General features: G+C 39.4%; 2 protein-coding genes across 3 annotated transcripts; one reads left to right on the plus strand and one right to left on the minus strand.

The window, feature by feature from the left end:
- Nucleotides 1-137: 137 nt before the first annotated feature.
- Nucleotides 138-13,227, minus strand: zdhhc3b (zDHHC palmitoyltransferase 3b). 2 transcript variants are annotated; one of them, XM_023401782.2, is made up of 7 exons: nucleotides 12,965-13,227; nucleotides 7,530-7,861; nucleotides 6,523-6,647; nucleotides 5,525-5,621; nucleotides 5,171-5,252; nucleotides 4,663-4,793; nucleotides 138-2,568 (listed from the first exon to the last, which is right to left on the minus strand). In XM_023401782.2, exons 2-7 carry the CDS (start codon nucleotides 7,830-7,832, stop codon nucleotides 2,410-2,412), a joined length of 897 nt encoding a protein of 298 aa, XP_023257550.1. In that variant the 5' UTR covers nucleotides 7,833-7,861; nucleotides 12,965-13,227; the 3' UTR covers nucleotides 138-2,409. The 2 variants fall into 2 exon arrangements, with proteins under 2 accessions (XP_023257550.1, XP_023257549.1); XM_023401781.2 differs by having other exon boundaries at nucleotides 12,886-13,226.
- Nucleotides 13,228-14,529: 1,302 nt separating this feature from the next.
- On the plus strand, nucleotides 14,530-17,945 carry exosc7 (exosome component 7). Its single transcript, XM_023401745.2, has 8 exons — nucleotides 14,530-14,665; nucleotides 14,829-14,930; nucleotides 15,106-15,200; nucleotides 16,074-16,239; nucleotides 16,571-16,641; nucleotides 16,800-16,923; nucleotides 17,011-17,166; nucleotides 17,777-17,945. Exons 1-8 carry the CDS (start codon nucleotides 14,609-14,611, stop codon nucleotides 17,879-17,881), a joined length of 876 nt encoding a protein of 291 aa, XP_023257513.1. The 5' UTR covers nucleotides 14,530-14,608; the 3' UTR covers nucleotides 17,882-17,945.

Here is a 17,945-nt window from a genome sequence, read left to right on the forward strand (position 1 = left end):
AATAATGGTTTGTTTTTTGTTGTAATGTGGACACTAGCATCAAATGCATCCCTGAATTTAAAATGTGTATTTAAGTAAGAAAAAAAAATATATAGCAAACTGATAAAGAGTCAATAAAATACCAAAAGAACACAAAGTTGTCACATATATAGTTTTATTTCATTCCCCTTTAAACAAATACCACAGTCAAAAAGAAAAAAAAAAAACTTGTGGTCCACAGTAAGTACTGCAAATAGTTTTCATACCCGACCACACAGAACATACTGAACAATTCAAGAAAAATAAGAAAGCTGGTGTCCTGTATGTGTAAACTGGATAGCAACTGTTGCATCTCCACATTAACGTAACATTTTTACAATTTTTAAAAACTCCAGTGATTTTAAAAGCCTAAGAAAATGTAATTCCTGACAATGCTCAACACTTGAACCGGTTACTTCACTGCCTCCGTTCATTAAGCATTCAATTTGGCAACATGTAGGGTATGTTCTAATAATTCCTTTCATCTTCAAAAGTATGACTTATACAACAGTAAGGCTTTCAAACACATTTGAACAAAGGCCTTTTTAGTGTTAAATGCTCTGAAGTGGCCTGTTTCCCATCTGCACCAAAATCTTACCAGCAAATGTAAAATCTAGTGTTCACACTGGTTGGCCTGGCATCGTCCACGGCTGTGACGGTTAAAATATGCATTTCTAGCATGGCCTTTCGGGCCTCAGTGAACATTTTCCATTGGCCTAAATATTAACCAACACTTTATCCTGTAAGGCTTTTTTCCCTCCAGTCAGGCTCACAACTACAATCTATGACAAACTGGATTATCCAGAAGTGAATTCCATCAATTGAAAGTGAGCGAATTACACTTAGGGTCAGTGCACTCAGAGAGCAATGCATATTGCTTAATTCCCTGACTTTCCATCTGAGCCGGTGACTGTGATGGTCATCAAGCAGAGAGGTCGTCCACATTTACTGCACACACTTGTCGAATAATCAAAAAGGACACCGGTCACTGCCCGGTGGAATATAAAGACTTTCTTCACCTGCCAAGACTTTAAAGTTATAATCCTTAAGGTTGCCATAAATTAAATAAATAGTAAATTTTGATACTATTTGTGTTCTGCATTATTTCAGTAACAGCCATTCATTGTATTTACAGTTTTCATCATTAGTGGTGGAGTCCATCATTCCCGCCCTGGATTCAAACTGCCTTCACACACATGCATGACACATGCTGTGTGGGGAAACTACTCACATTATGTACAGAATGAAATCAGATCGTCGCTGCTTATGGCTTCATATAAAATTACAAATTACTTAGTGACTGACCTCTTTATTAAAAACAGCATGAGTTTGTTTGGCTGCACTGTAAAAAAAATAATAAAAATAAACCAGTTCTATTGTACAGCTGCTCATCGAGTGTTTGTTTAAATATTAAACCACAGGTGTAACCAAATCAACTGGGACTGAATAAAGGATTATAACTTTATCTGGCCACGGTGAGGCTAATGCTGCTCTCTATCACACAGCCTTTGCTCTAACTTTCTTGGAGTACCAGATAGGTGGAGTTGAGTGCAGACAAAAAGTCGATGTAAATCAAAAGAAAACTTGATAAAGTTTACTCTCAAAAAACATTTCTTACTTGACCTGAACAAATCCACTCATCTGGCATCAAAGAAGGATACAACAAACTCATTTAAAATGCTATCAACCAGTGTGATCCTGTCTCACCCTGACTGTCAACATTAAGGCAAAAATAATAGATTTTTTTTTTTTTTTTTTTTTTAAATAGCAGATGCCACTGTTCACTAACGTGCTGTCCTAAGGCAAATCATCCGCAGCATCCGGGAAAAGACTATTGCATCGACAGAAATACAGGAAAACAAGAGGTGACAGGAGGACCACAACGATGTTTACAGGATGACAACACCAGGTGATCGTCTTGGAACCTGGACCGTGCTGCTTGGAGAGAAAAATACTCATTATGCTTCAGTTCACATTGTCTAGTATCGGAAACAGGAAATGATGCAGGAAACTTCAGTCCGGAGGAGGCAGAACTCAGTCTCTTGGTGTCGTTTCACCAACTCTTTAAGTGCTTCTTGTCAAGTTGTTGCTGCGTAGTCTGAGATGGTTGGGGTTTTTTTTTTTTTTTGGTACAGCTACACCTCATTAATCTCAGTCAGCACCAAGAGGGAAACTATAAAATGTAAAGAAGGTGACAAGATTAAAAAAAAAAAAAACTGCAATGGCTTAGAACTGAATACCCTGAAATGAAATTAAAAGAAATATCCAGAAATGAAAGACAGTATATAAGTGGATGAGAGGAGTTCATGCTCATTGAGGTCCAGCCAACAGGCAGACCAGGACTGATCAGTCTTAGTACACAGCAGCAGAGCTCAGCTTAGTTACCAGCTTTCACACTATGTACTGGTACACGTCCGCCTTGCCGTGATCAGGTGTTGCGAACGGGCTCAGCCAGGCTACAGAGAACGGATGGCCAAACACCACTTTCATATTCATCCATTTAGACTTTTTGGCCCATCTTCGCTCCTCCTTTTTCAGCTGCTCAATACCCTGCAGGAGGAAGATATGACAGACATGAGAAGATATAATTCTCCAGTACTGACTCACATTCAAAGCTGTTGCAAAACATTAACTGTGTCAGCTTTGAAGATAAAGCTGTGTCTTTAAAATTTAATGTACCAACAGAAAATAATCACTAAAAAAAGGGATTAAAAATGAAACATGTTGAAGCATTTCTTTTCTTTTGTCCTAATAAGGGTGAGGTGACTCACTCCCAGTATTTCCTGATGTGTAAGAACAGTACACACACACACACACACACACACACACACACACACACACACACACACACACACACACACACACAAGCAGAGCACTGCAGACTCCATTAGACTGAAATTGACCGAAATAGATGATCTTTCTAGTGAATATCGTGACACTGTGAGTCATCGTCGTGGGTGGTTTGAGCAGATACGATATGAGAAGACGCAGTAATCTCCACCTGCCTGGAGGCTGTGAGTGAATTCTTATATTTACATCTGTGCTCTGATTCTGTGAACAAACTGTATGAATCTAGAACCTTTAACCTTCATCATTAGGACTTATTTCAGGATGTCAGAACTGACATCAGCTCCTCTGCAAACTGCTCTTCAGTTAAAAGGCCTACACATGTGCCTGGTCAACTAAACTCTATCACTGATCCTGTAGTATTTCACTTTTTCCTCCTCATAGTGTTATGAATTGCTTTTTGAAGTGTTTTTTGTGCATTTCATGCTTTTATTAGAGGAACAACAGTAGAGAGATGACAATAAATTAAGGAAGAGGGGATGAGATCAAAACACAGAAGAGACCAAACCCCATTTTAGGTTGTTTTTTTTTTAGAAATAAGCATTCAATGCATTTATATTCAGTGACTACCTTTCTATATTGTCGCTTTGATTGTTAGTGGAGGAAACACAAGAAACACCGACCACAACTGTTAATCTCAAATGTGCCTACAAAACAAGACATGGTCATTTTCTGTGTTTTCATCTATTTTTATAAAGATAATTTTTCCAAGTGAAATCTGTACTGGAACACAAAGGAACCACAGTGAGCTGCTAGATGAAGAGCTGCAGGTAACAGGCTGCACGACAACTTCTCAGCAAGGTAATACACCTTATGAGGTCCTCCTGCTGAGTGAGAAATTACTCGCACTGCGTGCAGCATGAAATCAGTTCACTGTAGCAATTATTACTGACTGATTTCTTCATTAAAACAACAAGTTCGTTCGGCTGCACTGTAAACAGATACACTAGTTGCCCCTCTGCTGTATTTCTGACAAAGTGGCTGCTCAAGGAGCCTTTGCTGTAATACAACACCTGCTGTTACCACAAGTGTTGTCAGGGCAACCCGAATTAATGTTTTTGTTTTTTGTTTTTTTTTTATTTAACTGCCATGGTGTTTTTTTAAATGGTGTAAACCCACTTGAAGCCAGACTGTTTTGCATAACATCAAACAACCTTTCTCTCATTTCTAAAATTACATAAAGTGCAGCATCCTGTGTTATAATGTCAAAGAAAATGTGTGCAAGATTATCTCAGCTTCTTTTTGCAATGAACTCTTGTTTTAATGGAGGTTGAATGCAATAATGTAATAACGTAAACTGCTTAGGACAAATGCCTGCCCAATAAATATAATGCGATAAAAGAAATTGTTCATCCAGTTTTGTTATCTTCAAATGTTTGCTGGAGTTCCCGGGTTGTTTTTGATGTTAAATTCACAAAAATGTTTTCTAATCATGTTCAGCTGCACATCGCTAACACATGCTCCCTAATTCTCTGATTATTGGACAAAATGCTTTGGATTGTGTTGTGTGTGATTGTGACTGGTTGTGTTCTCAATATAGCTGTAAGTACAATTTGTTCAAAAACAAAACAAAAAACAAATGCAATAATGTATTTTTAAAACCATGTTTACACATTGGCAAGTTCAGATGAACATTTTTGCTCCTGTGTAATGTTGGGATGCAATCTTTTAGATAAAGAACATCCTCACAACTCTTAACACACTTGGCTGTGTGAACTCAACCATCAGCCCAAAATTCATTTTCAGGATGTTCATAGCAGAGTGATGAGGAAGTGAAACTACTGCCGTTTCACTCACCGTCTCGTCGGTGCAGATGGAGTGAACCTGAGTCCCAAACATGACTGCAGTGAAAATCAAGAAGAGAAGACCCTCGAAGCAGAGGAGGATGAGAAGGATGACGGTTGCTGGTGGAGAGAAGTTACTGCATTCTGATAAAGAAGAGAAAAAAAGAGTTTCCATTTTTAATAGACGAAGTTTGTAAGTTGTGTAAAAGAAGATACAGTACACTAATAAAAATGATTGTAAATTCTGAAACATGGCTTGTAAGAATATTAAATTATGTATCCTGCAGCGGGCTCTTTTCCAAAATGTCATTTTTTTCAAGTTGAAATAAATGCATCAGAGTTAAAAGCGTGCAGTTTCCATTATTTTTTTTCTTTTTCTTTTTTTTAAAGAATATCTACCCCAACCAGTCTTTGGTGGGAATAATCAACTATATTTGCACATAAAGTTGAATAGTGGGAAAACAGCAGAGTCGCTGGTGAATTTGGAAATTTAGCAGCCACTACGACACTGCATTACTCACTTGTCCAGTCTTCTTCAAAGCAGAGCACAAAATGGAAAGCCACCATGATGAGTGCATGGAAGGATATTAGTGCAATGTACATCTGAAACACAAAACAAAGATTTAATGTTACCAAGATAATGTTAACTCCCCTAGAAGCTATGATCCACAAGCTTGATGACAAACCATCAGTCTTTTAGAAAAAATGTGGAACCCCTTTTTGAATTACACTGTCTTTACTTTACAGTCTGAATGTCTGGTGATTTATATATTTTGCAAGACAGGTTTTCCTTTTTCCTTTTATATAATATTTAGATAATGTGAGACTGATCCTTCTGAAGACACTGTTTTGATGAGTGGAGGTTAAAGACTCACTGTGAAGAGCACAAAGTATTTCTGGTTGTTCTCTCCGACACAGTTGTTCACCCAGGGACAGTGGTGGTCCATCTTTTTGATGCAGCGTTTACACACACTGTGGACACACAGATACATAATAGAGATGACAAAATGGAATGAAAAAAAAAGAGGGGAAATCAGTGACCAATCTGAATGTAGAATATATGTAACTTTTAAAAGAGTGAATCACAGAAAGACACACACTCAGTTCGTCTTTAGTGGCCTAATGTGTTGACACTGACCGATGTGAGACTGGGACAGTTGTCAAAGCCAGACTGCTCTCAATTATGGTGGCTGGAGTCTGTCTATATGTGTTTATGGAGTGTGTGTGGGGTTTATCTATTTGACAGGCAAAGCCTGACAACTCATAATCTATCATCTGACAAAGCAGAAAGTCACACTCAATATGCCTGTGTGCTTTGTTTTTCTGAGGGATATTTATATTTCAAAAGCTGCCACCCTGTGTGTGATATATTATTATTATGGGTAATTAGAGACAAATGTATCATCTGAACCACCTAGAAGGATGACTCATGGTGTTAAACAAACAAAGAAAATCATCTACTTCATTCAAACTAACACCCATTTATGTCATTGCCACAGAGTCACTCACTGGCTTTACAATTCAATTACTTTGTAGTGTTTTTGCTCTTTTCGTGCCTCCAGATCCCAGGAAACCGGTTGAGCAGTCGCAGCGGGAATTCCTTATTATCAAGCTGCAGAGTCTACAGGGAAATGCTCCACAGCGACTAAACACACATGGGGGATGGGGGCAGGAGAGCCGGTGCAGGAACAAACACAAATGAGGAGAGGAGTCCCCAGTGGGAGCGTCACACCAAGACTCTCCTCTGTGAGGTGCAGACTCCAGCAGAACACTCTACCTGCCCAGACCCACATCTTAAAAAGGTGCAGAGTTTGCAAAACTGGCAAAAAATTTCCTACGGTCTGCAGACACATTCACACAGTGAGCGCTGTACCTGCAGTGGTGAGCTCTGTCAGGCTTGATGCTGCAGCACTTGGGACATTTGTACACCACCTGTCCTGGTTTGAGCTGCAGGCTTTCGATGAATTCTTTGGTAGCGTTCCCTTTAGGCACGGCTCCCTGGGAGAGAGGGGAGAAAAGACGTGTTGACAAGGCGCGAAGTAGTTGTAGTTTCTATTATGTCAGATGTCATCAGGTGCGTTTCCTTTGTATTAATTTAGCTGCAGGAGTTCTTTTATGACTGGAAATTTGCCCTAACAGCAAGAAATTCAAACTCAAAGAAAAATATGAAAATCATTTGACAAGAACAATGAACCTGTACAATAGTTCAGGAGTAAATCTGTGTCATTTAATAAAACGCAGTTGGAAAAGCTACGAAACATTTTTATCTAAAATTTTGTCTTGGGTTGCATGTTTTATTATTTAGAGACAGTTTGTACAAAGATGTTATACAGCTCATATATTGGGGCTACAACTATGTTGAAGCTAGTTTTACTAGTTGCTAGTTTGTAAAACTATGATTGTTTTATTATCAATTAATCTGCATATTATTTTCCTAATTAATTAATGAATCAGTCTCCGAAAGCCAAAGGTGATGTCATCAAATTATGTGCATTTCAAATGCCAAAACATTCGGTTTAAAAAAGCAGCAAAATGTCATATCTGTAAAAGCATTTTTCTTGATGAAAAAAAACAAACTTTTGTTGAAAAATAATAGTTTTCATTATTGGCTGATCTGCCGGCTAACGTCCAACCAGCCATCAAAACCAAAGATTTTCAATTCACTATCACAATTATTCACATTTTTGCTTGGAAAAATGGCGATTAATCGATAATAAAAATGGTTGCGGATTATTTTGCTGTCAATCGACTTATCGATTAATCAGACTTTTTCTAGTAAGTCTAAACTAACTGACAGTGTTCTGCAGGGCACTAGGAGAAAGTGTTTAGCTAAAAAGCCGACACACCCAAACCAATGATCAGAGTATCAGTCTGACTGACCGGGTCTGTGCACATTGCCTTGGCGTGAGAGGCGAGGGCGAGGAAGGCCAGGCCATTGAAGAGCACCCCGTTGAAGAGGCTATAGGCCACGTTCTTGGCGGGAAGCAGCATGACGAACACCACCACAAACTCAGCATAGAAGACCAGGAGCCAGGTGATGACGCCGCACACGATGCCGCAGCCGTCGCGGATGAACCACATGGTGTCGGAGCTGGTGCGGGGCGGGGGAGGGGCGCAGTGCTCGGGCCTCAGGTAGCCAGCTTGCCGCTCGATGTCCCTGGTGCGGTGCGCCGGGCTCTTCATTCTACAACGCCCGTGGCTCCAACCACATACTGCGGGGAGTGACGAGAGACAGATGGATAGGAAGAGGGGGAGCAGAGGGATGGGAAGAAAATGAAAGAAAGAAGGGAATTAGAGAATCAAGCGAGGGATTTGGATTAAATCTGTGTCAATGAAGGGTGGTATTGGAGTGTAGGACTACAAATACTGATTATTTTCATTATCAGTATCAATCTGCTGATTATTTTCTTGATTGTTGCCTATAAAATGTCAGAAAGTAGTGAAATATTCCCTCCACAGTTTCCCAGAATCCTAGGTGACATCTTCAAAACAGTCCAAAACCCTAAATTTATACATTTACTATCACATAAGAAAAAGAAAAACAATTCCTCACAGTCCAGAGGCTGGAACAAGAAATAAATGCCTTACACTGGTCAAGTATCAAAATAGTAATCATGATTAATTTTCTGTCGATCAACTTATTTTTTAAGTGTCCTGTCTGCATGACGGCAATATCACAGTGCTGGAGTCCTGCACCACAACAACTGAGAGTTTGTGTAAACAGACTGATAGGTACACGACATCCTCGGGGCATATGAAGAAAGATAGAGGCTAATAAGACAGAGTGAAAGAGAAAATGAGGTTGAGGACAACACTCAGGAGGAAGCATTAACTGAAGGAGGAACACTGGCTGCTATAATCCCGACAGGCTACACAATCCATGGAGGGTCCTCTCACAATAAGAGGAAGAAGCTGTTGTCAAGACTTAAGAGGCTGTAATTTACCATTTGGTCTTTAAAGTGAAACAAAGCAACGCTTCAACAAGAACAGCCTCCACAGTCGTCCTGAGCTGCACTGAGAGTCCAGCTCTGTTTGGAGACGGGGCTTATGAATAACCTACTGAGCAGGTCTGAGTGTGTGTAGACAAAGATGAAGTGACTTCAAAGGGGATGAAATGTCAGAAAGGCAAAAATAGGCCTCACTATTATACGGAGATAACGCAGACTGGGCAGTGCAGCACGATTCCCCCCGAGGACAGGAATTTAATCAGAATGAAAGCGATATGGCACGTTTGGGAGAAAATTTATCAAAGTCGTCTCCAGATTTAACAAAAACATCTTACAGGCCATTACAGCCCAAGTCTGGATCACTAGCAGACCCCGTCCCCACCTCCACCCTCCTGTGTTACGACTTAAAACCAGAAAACCCTTTCATTGCTTTTTCATTTCATCTCAGCCTGTGAGCTTGATTTTATTTTACTGGTGTGATGTCTGGCTTTGTTTCAACAAAACAGAAAACAAAATAAAGTGTATTTGTAAGGACTTACTTCTTAAAAAAAAAAAAAAAAAACTTGAAGAAAAGCGAATACAGAAAACAACCAGGATGATAAAACTCACACAAACCCTGCCAAGACTTACACAATAGATCTGAAAATGAACAGAGGATAGTAAATCATGTGAATGAGCCTGGTTCAGATTATCGTAAAATGAAATCCTTCAGTAAGATTTCAGCCATTCCAGCAACCAAACTCTGGAAATCGCAGGCATTGTCTTGATAAAAATGTACTTCCTACACTTTCTTACAATATAACTGACCCAAACCCTGCAGCGTAGCCTCTTGACCCTTTTCACCACGCTTGTCATCACACAGCAGGAGTGAGGCTCTGTGGGAGGCGTCCGCAGATATCACTTTCACTGCAGGTCGAGGATTTCTGAGACATCTCTCCTGGCTCCAGTGGTGGTAGTAAACAGTAACAATGAAGCACATTTACTCCACTATGTTTATCTGACAGCTGTAGTTACTAGTTATTGTGGAAGAGGACTTTTCATACGGAACAGATTAAAGATTAAACTACTTAAAATTGTATAAAGTAGATAAAATGAGCTCCACCTTAACCTGCTACAGTGCTACATTAACTTGCTGCCTACATATTAATGCATCATTAATGCATAAATCAGCACAATAATTGAACAACCTTAAAAGTGCCCATTAATTCATTTCTTTTAGCAACACAAACAATGTGTCATGTCACCGTGTGAAACCGTGGTCCTACCTGTGCGTCATACTTACTGCACATTGACCTAAAAAAAAAGATTACAACCATTTTTGTATGTCTAGATTTTCTTATGGTGCAGCTTTTTGTTTATAGCTTCACAGGGTCTCATGTGTAACTTGTATTTACATCAGTGTCGGTTAAAAGAAAATTATGATGCATATGTGAGGATCCTGTGTAATATTTTTTTTTTTTACTGATTTTCATCAGGTAAAATCTTTTTATTTGATTAACTATTTTCTCTGTACTCTTACTCTTTGGAATTAATGTGCTTTTCATTGAGTTTTCCTTGTATTCTACTTGAATTGTTTTGTTTTTTTTAAATGTCCATTACCCTTGTACCCCGTCTATTGACCTATATTTAGGCTATTGGGGACATGACATTCATATTTAGCAGGAAGTTGTGTAATAGTCTACTGCAAAACAAACTAGCAACTAGTAAAACTAGCCACACATATGTGTTCAACCTGGAAACTTGGCATACACTCTTTTTCAGTTTGGTTGTTTTAATATACAGGTCAATGTGTTTCAAGATATTGGACAAAATCCTTATTAAACAGGCTTTGTTTTATCATTCGAGCTGACTGCTGGTCATTCATGTGACTGCTGGCCAGGCTGATTCAGCTGACGGGAGTTGCCCATATCGAGTAAAACTGGTTCCAGGAAGGGGGATGCAGGACATTTTATAACTGCTTGTAATGTAACTGTTATGTGGTCTGCTTTTACGACTCACTCCATTAGAAACAAAGACATTAAGATGGCCCCCAAAACAATGTTTACTGAAAATGCAGATGATGAGACAAGATAGAAACATGCAACAATGAAAAGTCTTGAAAGACCTGGAGTGAAACTAACTGCAAAACCAGGGTTTGTTAACAACTGTCAACTCAGTGAATGGTTTCTTTTGTATTAAAGTCTATAGATTTCTCTCAGTGAATAAATGTGTTTCAAGTGAAAAGAACCAACTGACTGACTTCATTGTAGCAGAGACACTTTACAGAACAGCCCTTATTTAATTACGTCAACCTAAAGGAAAACGCAACAGTTGAGAGCTGCTGAAATGCCACAGGATGCTTCTGCAGTGCTTTAAGATACAGGATGTTAAAATGCCAGATTTATACTATGGCAGTGAGCCAGCTCCAAATGTTCACATGGCACAGTTTGATATTAAGTGGACAGGAAGAGGCGTGATGTAGAGATGAGAGGGAGATAGATTTAACCTCCTGGTGCGACGGACAGTTAATTAACACTCTAATGTGATCTCACATTACTGATTAACCTCGCTCGGCAGCTTATTAAAAACAATGGTTTGTGAACTAAACAATGGGAACCTGTCAGTTTATGTCACTCTGTGTTGGCATATTATAGTAGATCCAGGCAAGAATGTGTCACATGAGCTGATAGGCACATGGCAATCATAATGTTTCAGCAATTTTCACTATGACACAACAAAACAAAACAGCTTTGCTGCCACCACAGTTGTTTTTAATCTTACTTTATCACACTTTTCTAGCAGTTACCAAAAGAGGTGCCACCCTAGTTTTTATACACGGTCGTACATTTTGATAGCTGTGATTCTGATGTGCTGAAATCTGTGACACTAGAGGGTAAACTACATGGAAAACACCAGATCCTGACAGGTGAAGTGTAAGTGCTCAACAGACAGACATATACAATATGTACAATACAGTACAGCTATAGAAATCACAGTGTCTAAATACCATGGAGGGACCGTTTTTGGTAACAGCAGCTCCAAGGTAAAGTACCCAGATACAGAACCCCGTAATTGGGACACAGACACCATAGTTAGTCAATCTAGCAACCTGAGTGTGACGCTTCAATCTGGAAACTACAGACACTCTGTTTGAGTTTAGTTGATTGATTTACTGTGGGTAAATACTGTATGTCAACATGTAATTGATGAGTTAGAAAGCTGAAACAATTAGTTAATCCACAAAAAATGAATCCACAACTATTCTGATAAGGGATTAATTGTTACAATTTTTCTCCAGTCAAAAATGCCAAACAATTGCTGATTCCAGCTTCTTAAATGTTAGGATTTTCTGCTTTTTTCCGTTTTTTTTTCTTTTCTTTTGGTGATAAAAAATTTAGCATATGGACTCTAGAAAACTGTGGATATTTTTCCACTGACATTATACAGACTAAGAAATTTGCACAGATGTAGCACAAAAATCTGGGACCTGTACATATGCTGCTTAAGTGCACACCAACACATCCACCCTTACACATGCACATGCATCTGTAGTGGTTCTTATGTTACTCAGAAATTACATTTTTATAGTGCTTTTAAGAACAATCTGAAATCTTAACACATCTCAGCCTCTTTTTTGAACATACTGCAGTAACTGTGATGGTTTCACTGTGAGAGCTGAGAGGCTCTAATACCGTTTCACACAACACACTTGACTTATAATGTAAATAATGTCAAATTTCAAAACTGCAGATCAAATTTCGAGGACCCTACTCACTTTTATGTTTTCCACCTGTAAAGAATAAAAAATAAATAAATAAAAACCTGACAGGTTCATTGATAATGAAAATGACTGTTAGTTGCAGCCCCACGTTTAATTACTCTGATTGAGACATACTTGGCAACTTCGTTTACACCCTTTTTGAGTTAGGCTGATTTGATTTAGTGGAGGATAAGAACACATAAACTAAAATATATTGGACAACTTCATAGGCACTTACTAGGAAATTAAAATCTATATCTCGGTGCACAGCTGCCCTGCTGTAGTGCCCTCGGGCAGAGCCTCTTCTGCGGCTAACATGTGTAATGATTAACAGGGCTTGTACGGTTATTATGTTATGTGTGAATTATGTATATTACGGTATTATAATGCGCTATATTAAATTAACTTCCAGAAAGTGCTAATGCAATAAACCAGAGCAGGAAGTAACTGTGGCAGCTGGATCGGGGTGTCTGGATTTCCAGTTGTTACACCTACTGTATGTTATTAAAATTATGTTAAATTGACGGGTCTGCTGTTTATAAAGACCTACCTCGCTGTCTCCTAGCTTGTCTACAAAAGTTTCTTGAAGTCTTCACGTAGTTTGGAGGCTCGTGAAGTTAAATACGGACCAAACTGAGAGTGAGAGTCTCCTCCGCGGCTCCGCCGGATAGCTCCGTCCCAGCTAACTCACTGATCCCCGGACAGCTGCTCTCCACGGCCCCTCGCTCCGGCTCCCCCTCTCACCGCCGCCTCGGTTTCGACGAGGTGTTCGTTGGCTTATTTATCCGTGTGCGAGCTACAGCCGAAGACCGAGACTCGAAACGGGCCTAGCTTCTCTGTCGGGTCCACAAGGCTCTGTGGGCGGTGGGACAACAAAACCCAACAGAGCCAACCAGGAAGTCTCTCCTGCCTTTATCTGAGCGGTGCCGCCCTGAGCGAAGTCTGACAGGCAGCACCTTCTCCCAGGCTCGCGCTGTCTTCCATTAAAAGCTAAATGAGCTCAATTGAGCTAAGCTGAGTGAGCCACTTAATTTCTCCTCATACTGGGGGATTCTGTTCACATTATAAGATACTCTTTTCTTCTGTATTTCAACCCAAGTTTGTGCACTGCACACATGGGTGGAATAACGTCCTACTAGGCCCTGGGGCAAAAAGTGAGTTACTGGGCACCTGCTAACCCCGACCAGTAATCTAGGACTGCGGATTTTAAAGCAACAATTTTGATAACCGGTCAATCATTTGAGTCATTGTTTAGCAAAAATGCCAAAAATCCACTGATACCAGTTTCTTAAACGTGAATGTTTGCTAGTTTCCCAAATTTGGGGTTTTGTTTGTGGGGCAGACTGGAGGAAGCAGTATTTTCCCTTTGGCTTCTGTGAATAATAATTATAACAAAAAATAACATATTTCATTATTTTCCTGACATTTTATTATTATTAAAGAAAACAATTTTTATACACTAATGACAAAAATAATTGTTGGTTGTAGCCTTACTCCTAAATGGATAACTATATTCCAAAGGCTTCTTGAGTTATGTAATTACTTTACACAAAGGAAAACTTAAAGTGATTTCATAAAACACAACTTTACAACAAAGGAGTTGAAACATTTGAGATCTGAAAACTAGATTTTGAGACAGACTCCATCTTGAAGACAAAGGTCACAAGATGGCGGACGGAGGACCTGTTATAGCTGATATTCTACTCCAATGGTGCAAATCTCATATACGTTTGTGATTAATTACATTATGTAGACAGAAGAGTAGAGTAAACCTGTGGCTCTTGTGGTCCCTGGACAGTCGTCCATGATGGCCATTTGGTAATCAGGCCTTGCTTTCACGTATTATGGTGGTATTTAAGTCATAGAGCATCTTTTCTTGTTATTATGACACAGAATTCATAATTACAAGATAAGGATTCATTCATTCATTCATTCATTCATTCATTCATTCATTTTTGTGACTGTGAAGTGACAGAGGTGGCAATTCTGGTGCATAAAAGTATGCTTTGAATGCACACAAAAAAAATTCAAAACAGTGATTTTAAGTTGTTTTATTCTGTATCCCTGATGAATTCGTGAAATATTTGTACTTTTAGATTTCAGTCTGTTTTTGAGACTTGATGCACCGGCGGGGCGGGGTTTTCCATCTTCCGGGACATCCAGATGAGCAAAACATCACAACTAACGGTTGTGATGACGTTTTTTTCCGTCGTCTTTGGATGACGTAGGAGAAGAGGGACGCACACACATGCCACCAGTGTTTTCACATCATTATGGCAACAGTTAAAGTCAGCGAGGCTGAAAAAGTGTACATTTTACACGGTATACGGGTAAGTTTTTAACAGTCATACTTCAGCTTCCTTTGACCTCTGTCATTCAAATGATTTCGATAAATGCCACGGCACTGATTTCTGCTCCACGACGCTGGAAGGCTAGCTGAGTTAGCATTTTGCTAGCTGAGCCTGTGTTGTTGATGTTGATTGTTGTCATTAGGATGATTTGAGAGTGGACGGAAGAGGCTGTGAGGACTACAGACACATGGAGGTAGAGACTGATGTGGTGTCCAACACAGACGGATCAGCCAAAGTCTCACTGGTAACGATAAACTTACACTATCTGCAGCAGAAGTCGCTCTAAATCTTTCCATCTGCACATACTACTGCTTATTATTTAGACTCGAGCTTATCAAATTTCGGCTGCCTTCTTTATTGTTTGCTTTTTCACTGACTGATTAACTGTCTATAATTATTTTCTGTTTTGTCTCTGTCAGGGCCACACAGTAGTTCTAGTTGGGATTAAGGCTGAAATAGGAAAACCAAGGCCCATGGTGCCAAATGAAGGTTATTTGGAGTTTTTTGTTGACTGGTAAGTTTGGTGCATACAAAGCATGGACAATAAGTTGTAAAACTGTTTATGGACAAAACGCATAGAGGGAATATTTGTTTTTGGCTAATTTAGAAAGGTATAATACCGGCCAAATACAGGTAATTCATTACATTGGTGCAAAAAAATCAAAAATCATATAAATATTGAGTATTGCAACAAATCAGTCCTACTTACAGATATGAAGCATTGACTACAATGACTGAATACGCACAGAGATATATGTTGTCTTAAGGTATATACTGTCATATTCATGATAGAGGCAGGGGGATGTGGGGACTCTCATCAGAATAGATTTAAAACAGAATATACCATTATCACAATAATCAACCATCAAAGAAATTTGTACAGTGGTATTATTTAAAAACATCTACCTTTTTAACAAATCAATTTCAACCCTATTACTATTTGAATTGAAATCAAAGGTAAAAGTGTGTCAGACAAAAATGTTAATGTAACCAACAGGAACAAAAATGAAGATTCTCATTGTAAAAAGTCAAATAATTTTTCATCTTAATTTTATACTAGGTGAAAAGGGTTTTGGGAATGTTTTATTGGATTCCCTGCCACTAGGAGGTGGTGTTGTATTGTCTGTTCCCTGTGACATGTGTCTCCAGCAGATTCCAGTGATCTGTGAACTTACCAAAATAAAAGATATTATTATATTACAATAAATATCACATACATGCATGTGGTAAGGTGTAGCAGGGTCAGTCGGTCTCACTGCTTTTCCTACTTACTCTGCCTTACCTCTTTCCCGCTAACTCAAGAGAGAATAAGCCTGACCCCTCTCAGACTGATAGATATTCTGTTACCACACATATTTATTGTCTTATTTTCTCCTTTCATCACTAGTTCAGCCAACGCAACCCCTGAATTTGAGGGCAGAGGAGGCGAGGAGCTGGGGACGGAGCTGAGTAACACTCTCTACAAAGTCTTCAACAACAAACACAGTGTGGACCTGAAGGGTCTCTGCATCAGTGCTGGAGAACACTGCTGGGTGCTCTATGTGGATGTGTTGGTGGGTGGTCGGACAATGTAATAATCCATGCATGGATTAGTTTGTTTCAAGCTAGTTTGTTTTAGATTTTTGCTCATATTGACAAAACGAAGACACCACATGCGTAGCAAGATTTAGTGTTTGTACTTCTAATCTATTTGTACTTGTATGATACAATATGAAAACTCATCTTTGCATGTGAATCATTGTTTGATTTGAAGTGTTTCTCCCTTGTTCCAGTTGGGGAATGAATCAAAGCAGCACATTTGACATTGGAGCAGCTTATTTCTTCTTAGTACTGAGTTCCATTGTCTTCACTAAGGTCAAATCTCACATTGCTGTGTTTCCCCAGCTCCTGCAGTGCGATGGAAACTTGTATGATGCCATCTCAATAGCTGTCAAGGCAGCTCTCTTCAACACAAAGTAAGTTAAGTGTCATTCTGGTATTTTTTGGGGGCTTTTATGATCGGATTTTTAATCCTGTAATCTCTTACAGCTGTCATATCTTTCAGTTTAATGAGCTACTTGTCCATACAGACTGAATAAGCTTATAGACAGTCCTCTGATTCCCTCACCGACAGAATTCCCAGAGTGCATATATCAGCAGATGACGAAGGAGGAAAGGAAATCGAGCTGTCAGATGATCCGTATGACTGTATGAGACTCAATGTAGAAAATGTCCCCTGTATAGTCACCTTGTGCAAGGTAAGATCACCTGCTGATACTCAGAAGGAAGAATTTCTGAAGCCCGTTGTCGCACAAACTGAAACGTATACACTGTTTTTTCCGCAGGTGGGCCACAGACACGTGGTGGACGCGACTCTGCAGGAGAAGGCCTGCTCTGTGGCGAGCCTGATTATCTCTGTCACACACAAGGGCACGGTCACCTGCACGAGGAAGGTGGGCGGAGGCAGCCTGGATCCAGAGAGCATCTTTGAAATGACAGAGGTGAGTCTCCGGCCCTCCTTCTCCACCATCTGTTCTCCTCTCACCACCGCTGATGCATTAGCATGACGTGGTTTTATTCCATTTTTATTTAACTGCGGCACAAAAAGCAGTGAGAGTTGACCTTGAGCCAATAACCAGGTTATTATGTCAGCTGGGTGAATCTGCTGCTGCATTTTTATAGTGCACAGAGGTTTAAAAGACCCAGGAATACCATATGTTTGCTTTGAATGTACAATTTCTTTCTCCTCTAACATTGTGTATAATGTGGCTCTATATCTACTGTGCAGACATGGCAGTGGTGTTAGTCTTCTCAACTAACTCTCAGCAAAAACACAAACAAGCTTCTTTTCAATGTCAGAAGACTAATAAAAACACTCTCCCTGTAAAGTTTCAACATGTTTGCATTGATGATTCTTAGGACATTAAGAACATGTAAAACATTTATGTTATTACATTACAAAATGTATGGAAAATACAGAAGGTAAGTTAGATTTAAATTGACAATAAAGGTTCTGACTTTTTAAAAAATGTAAATACTGTATTTGAATGCGATTACATATGAATAAGGCTGTACCGTAAGAACTGCACTAAAGCATCTTCTTGTCTCCAGGCCGGTAAACGGGTCGGGAAAGCACTTCATGCTCCGCTCATGAAGCTGCTGCAGCAGGAGGAGAGTTTGGGAAAGAAGAAACAGAAAGTTGGTTTCCTTGGTTAAGATCAACCACTGTATCTACAGCGTGTATGTACATGTAATTTTCTAATAAAACTTTTAATTTGTA

This window comes from Seriola lalandi, unplaced genomic scaffold (genome assembly GCF_002814215.2).
Source record: "Seriola lalandi dorsalis isolate HSWRI2012SDOR001 ecotype SW California unplaced genomic scaffold, Sedor1 jcf7180002053753, whole genome shotgun sequence".
In the NCBI taxonomy this organism is placed as follows: domain Eukaryota; kingdom Metazoa; phylum Chordata; class Actinopteri; order Carangiformes; family Carangidae; genus Seriola; species Seriola lalandi.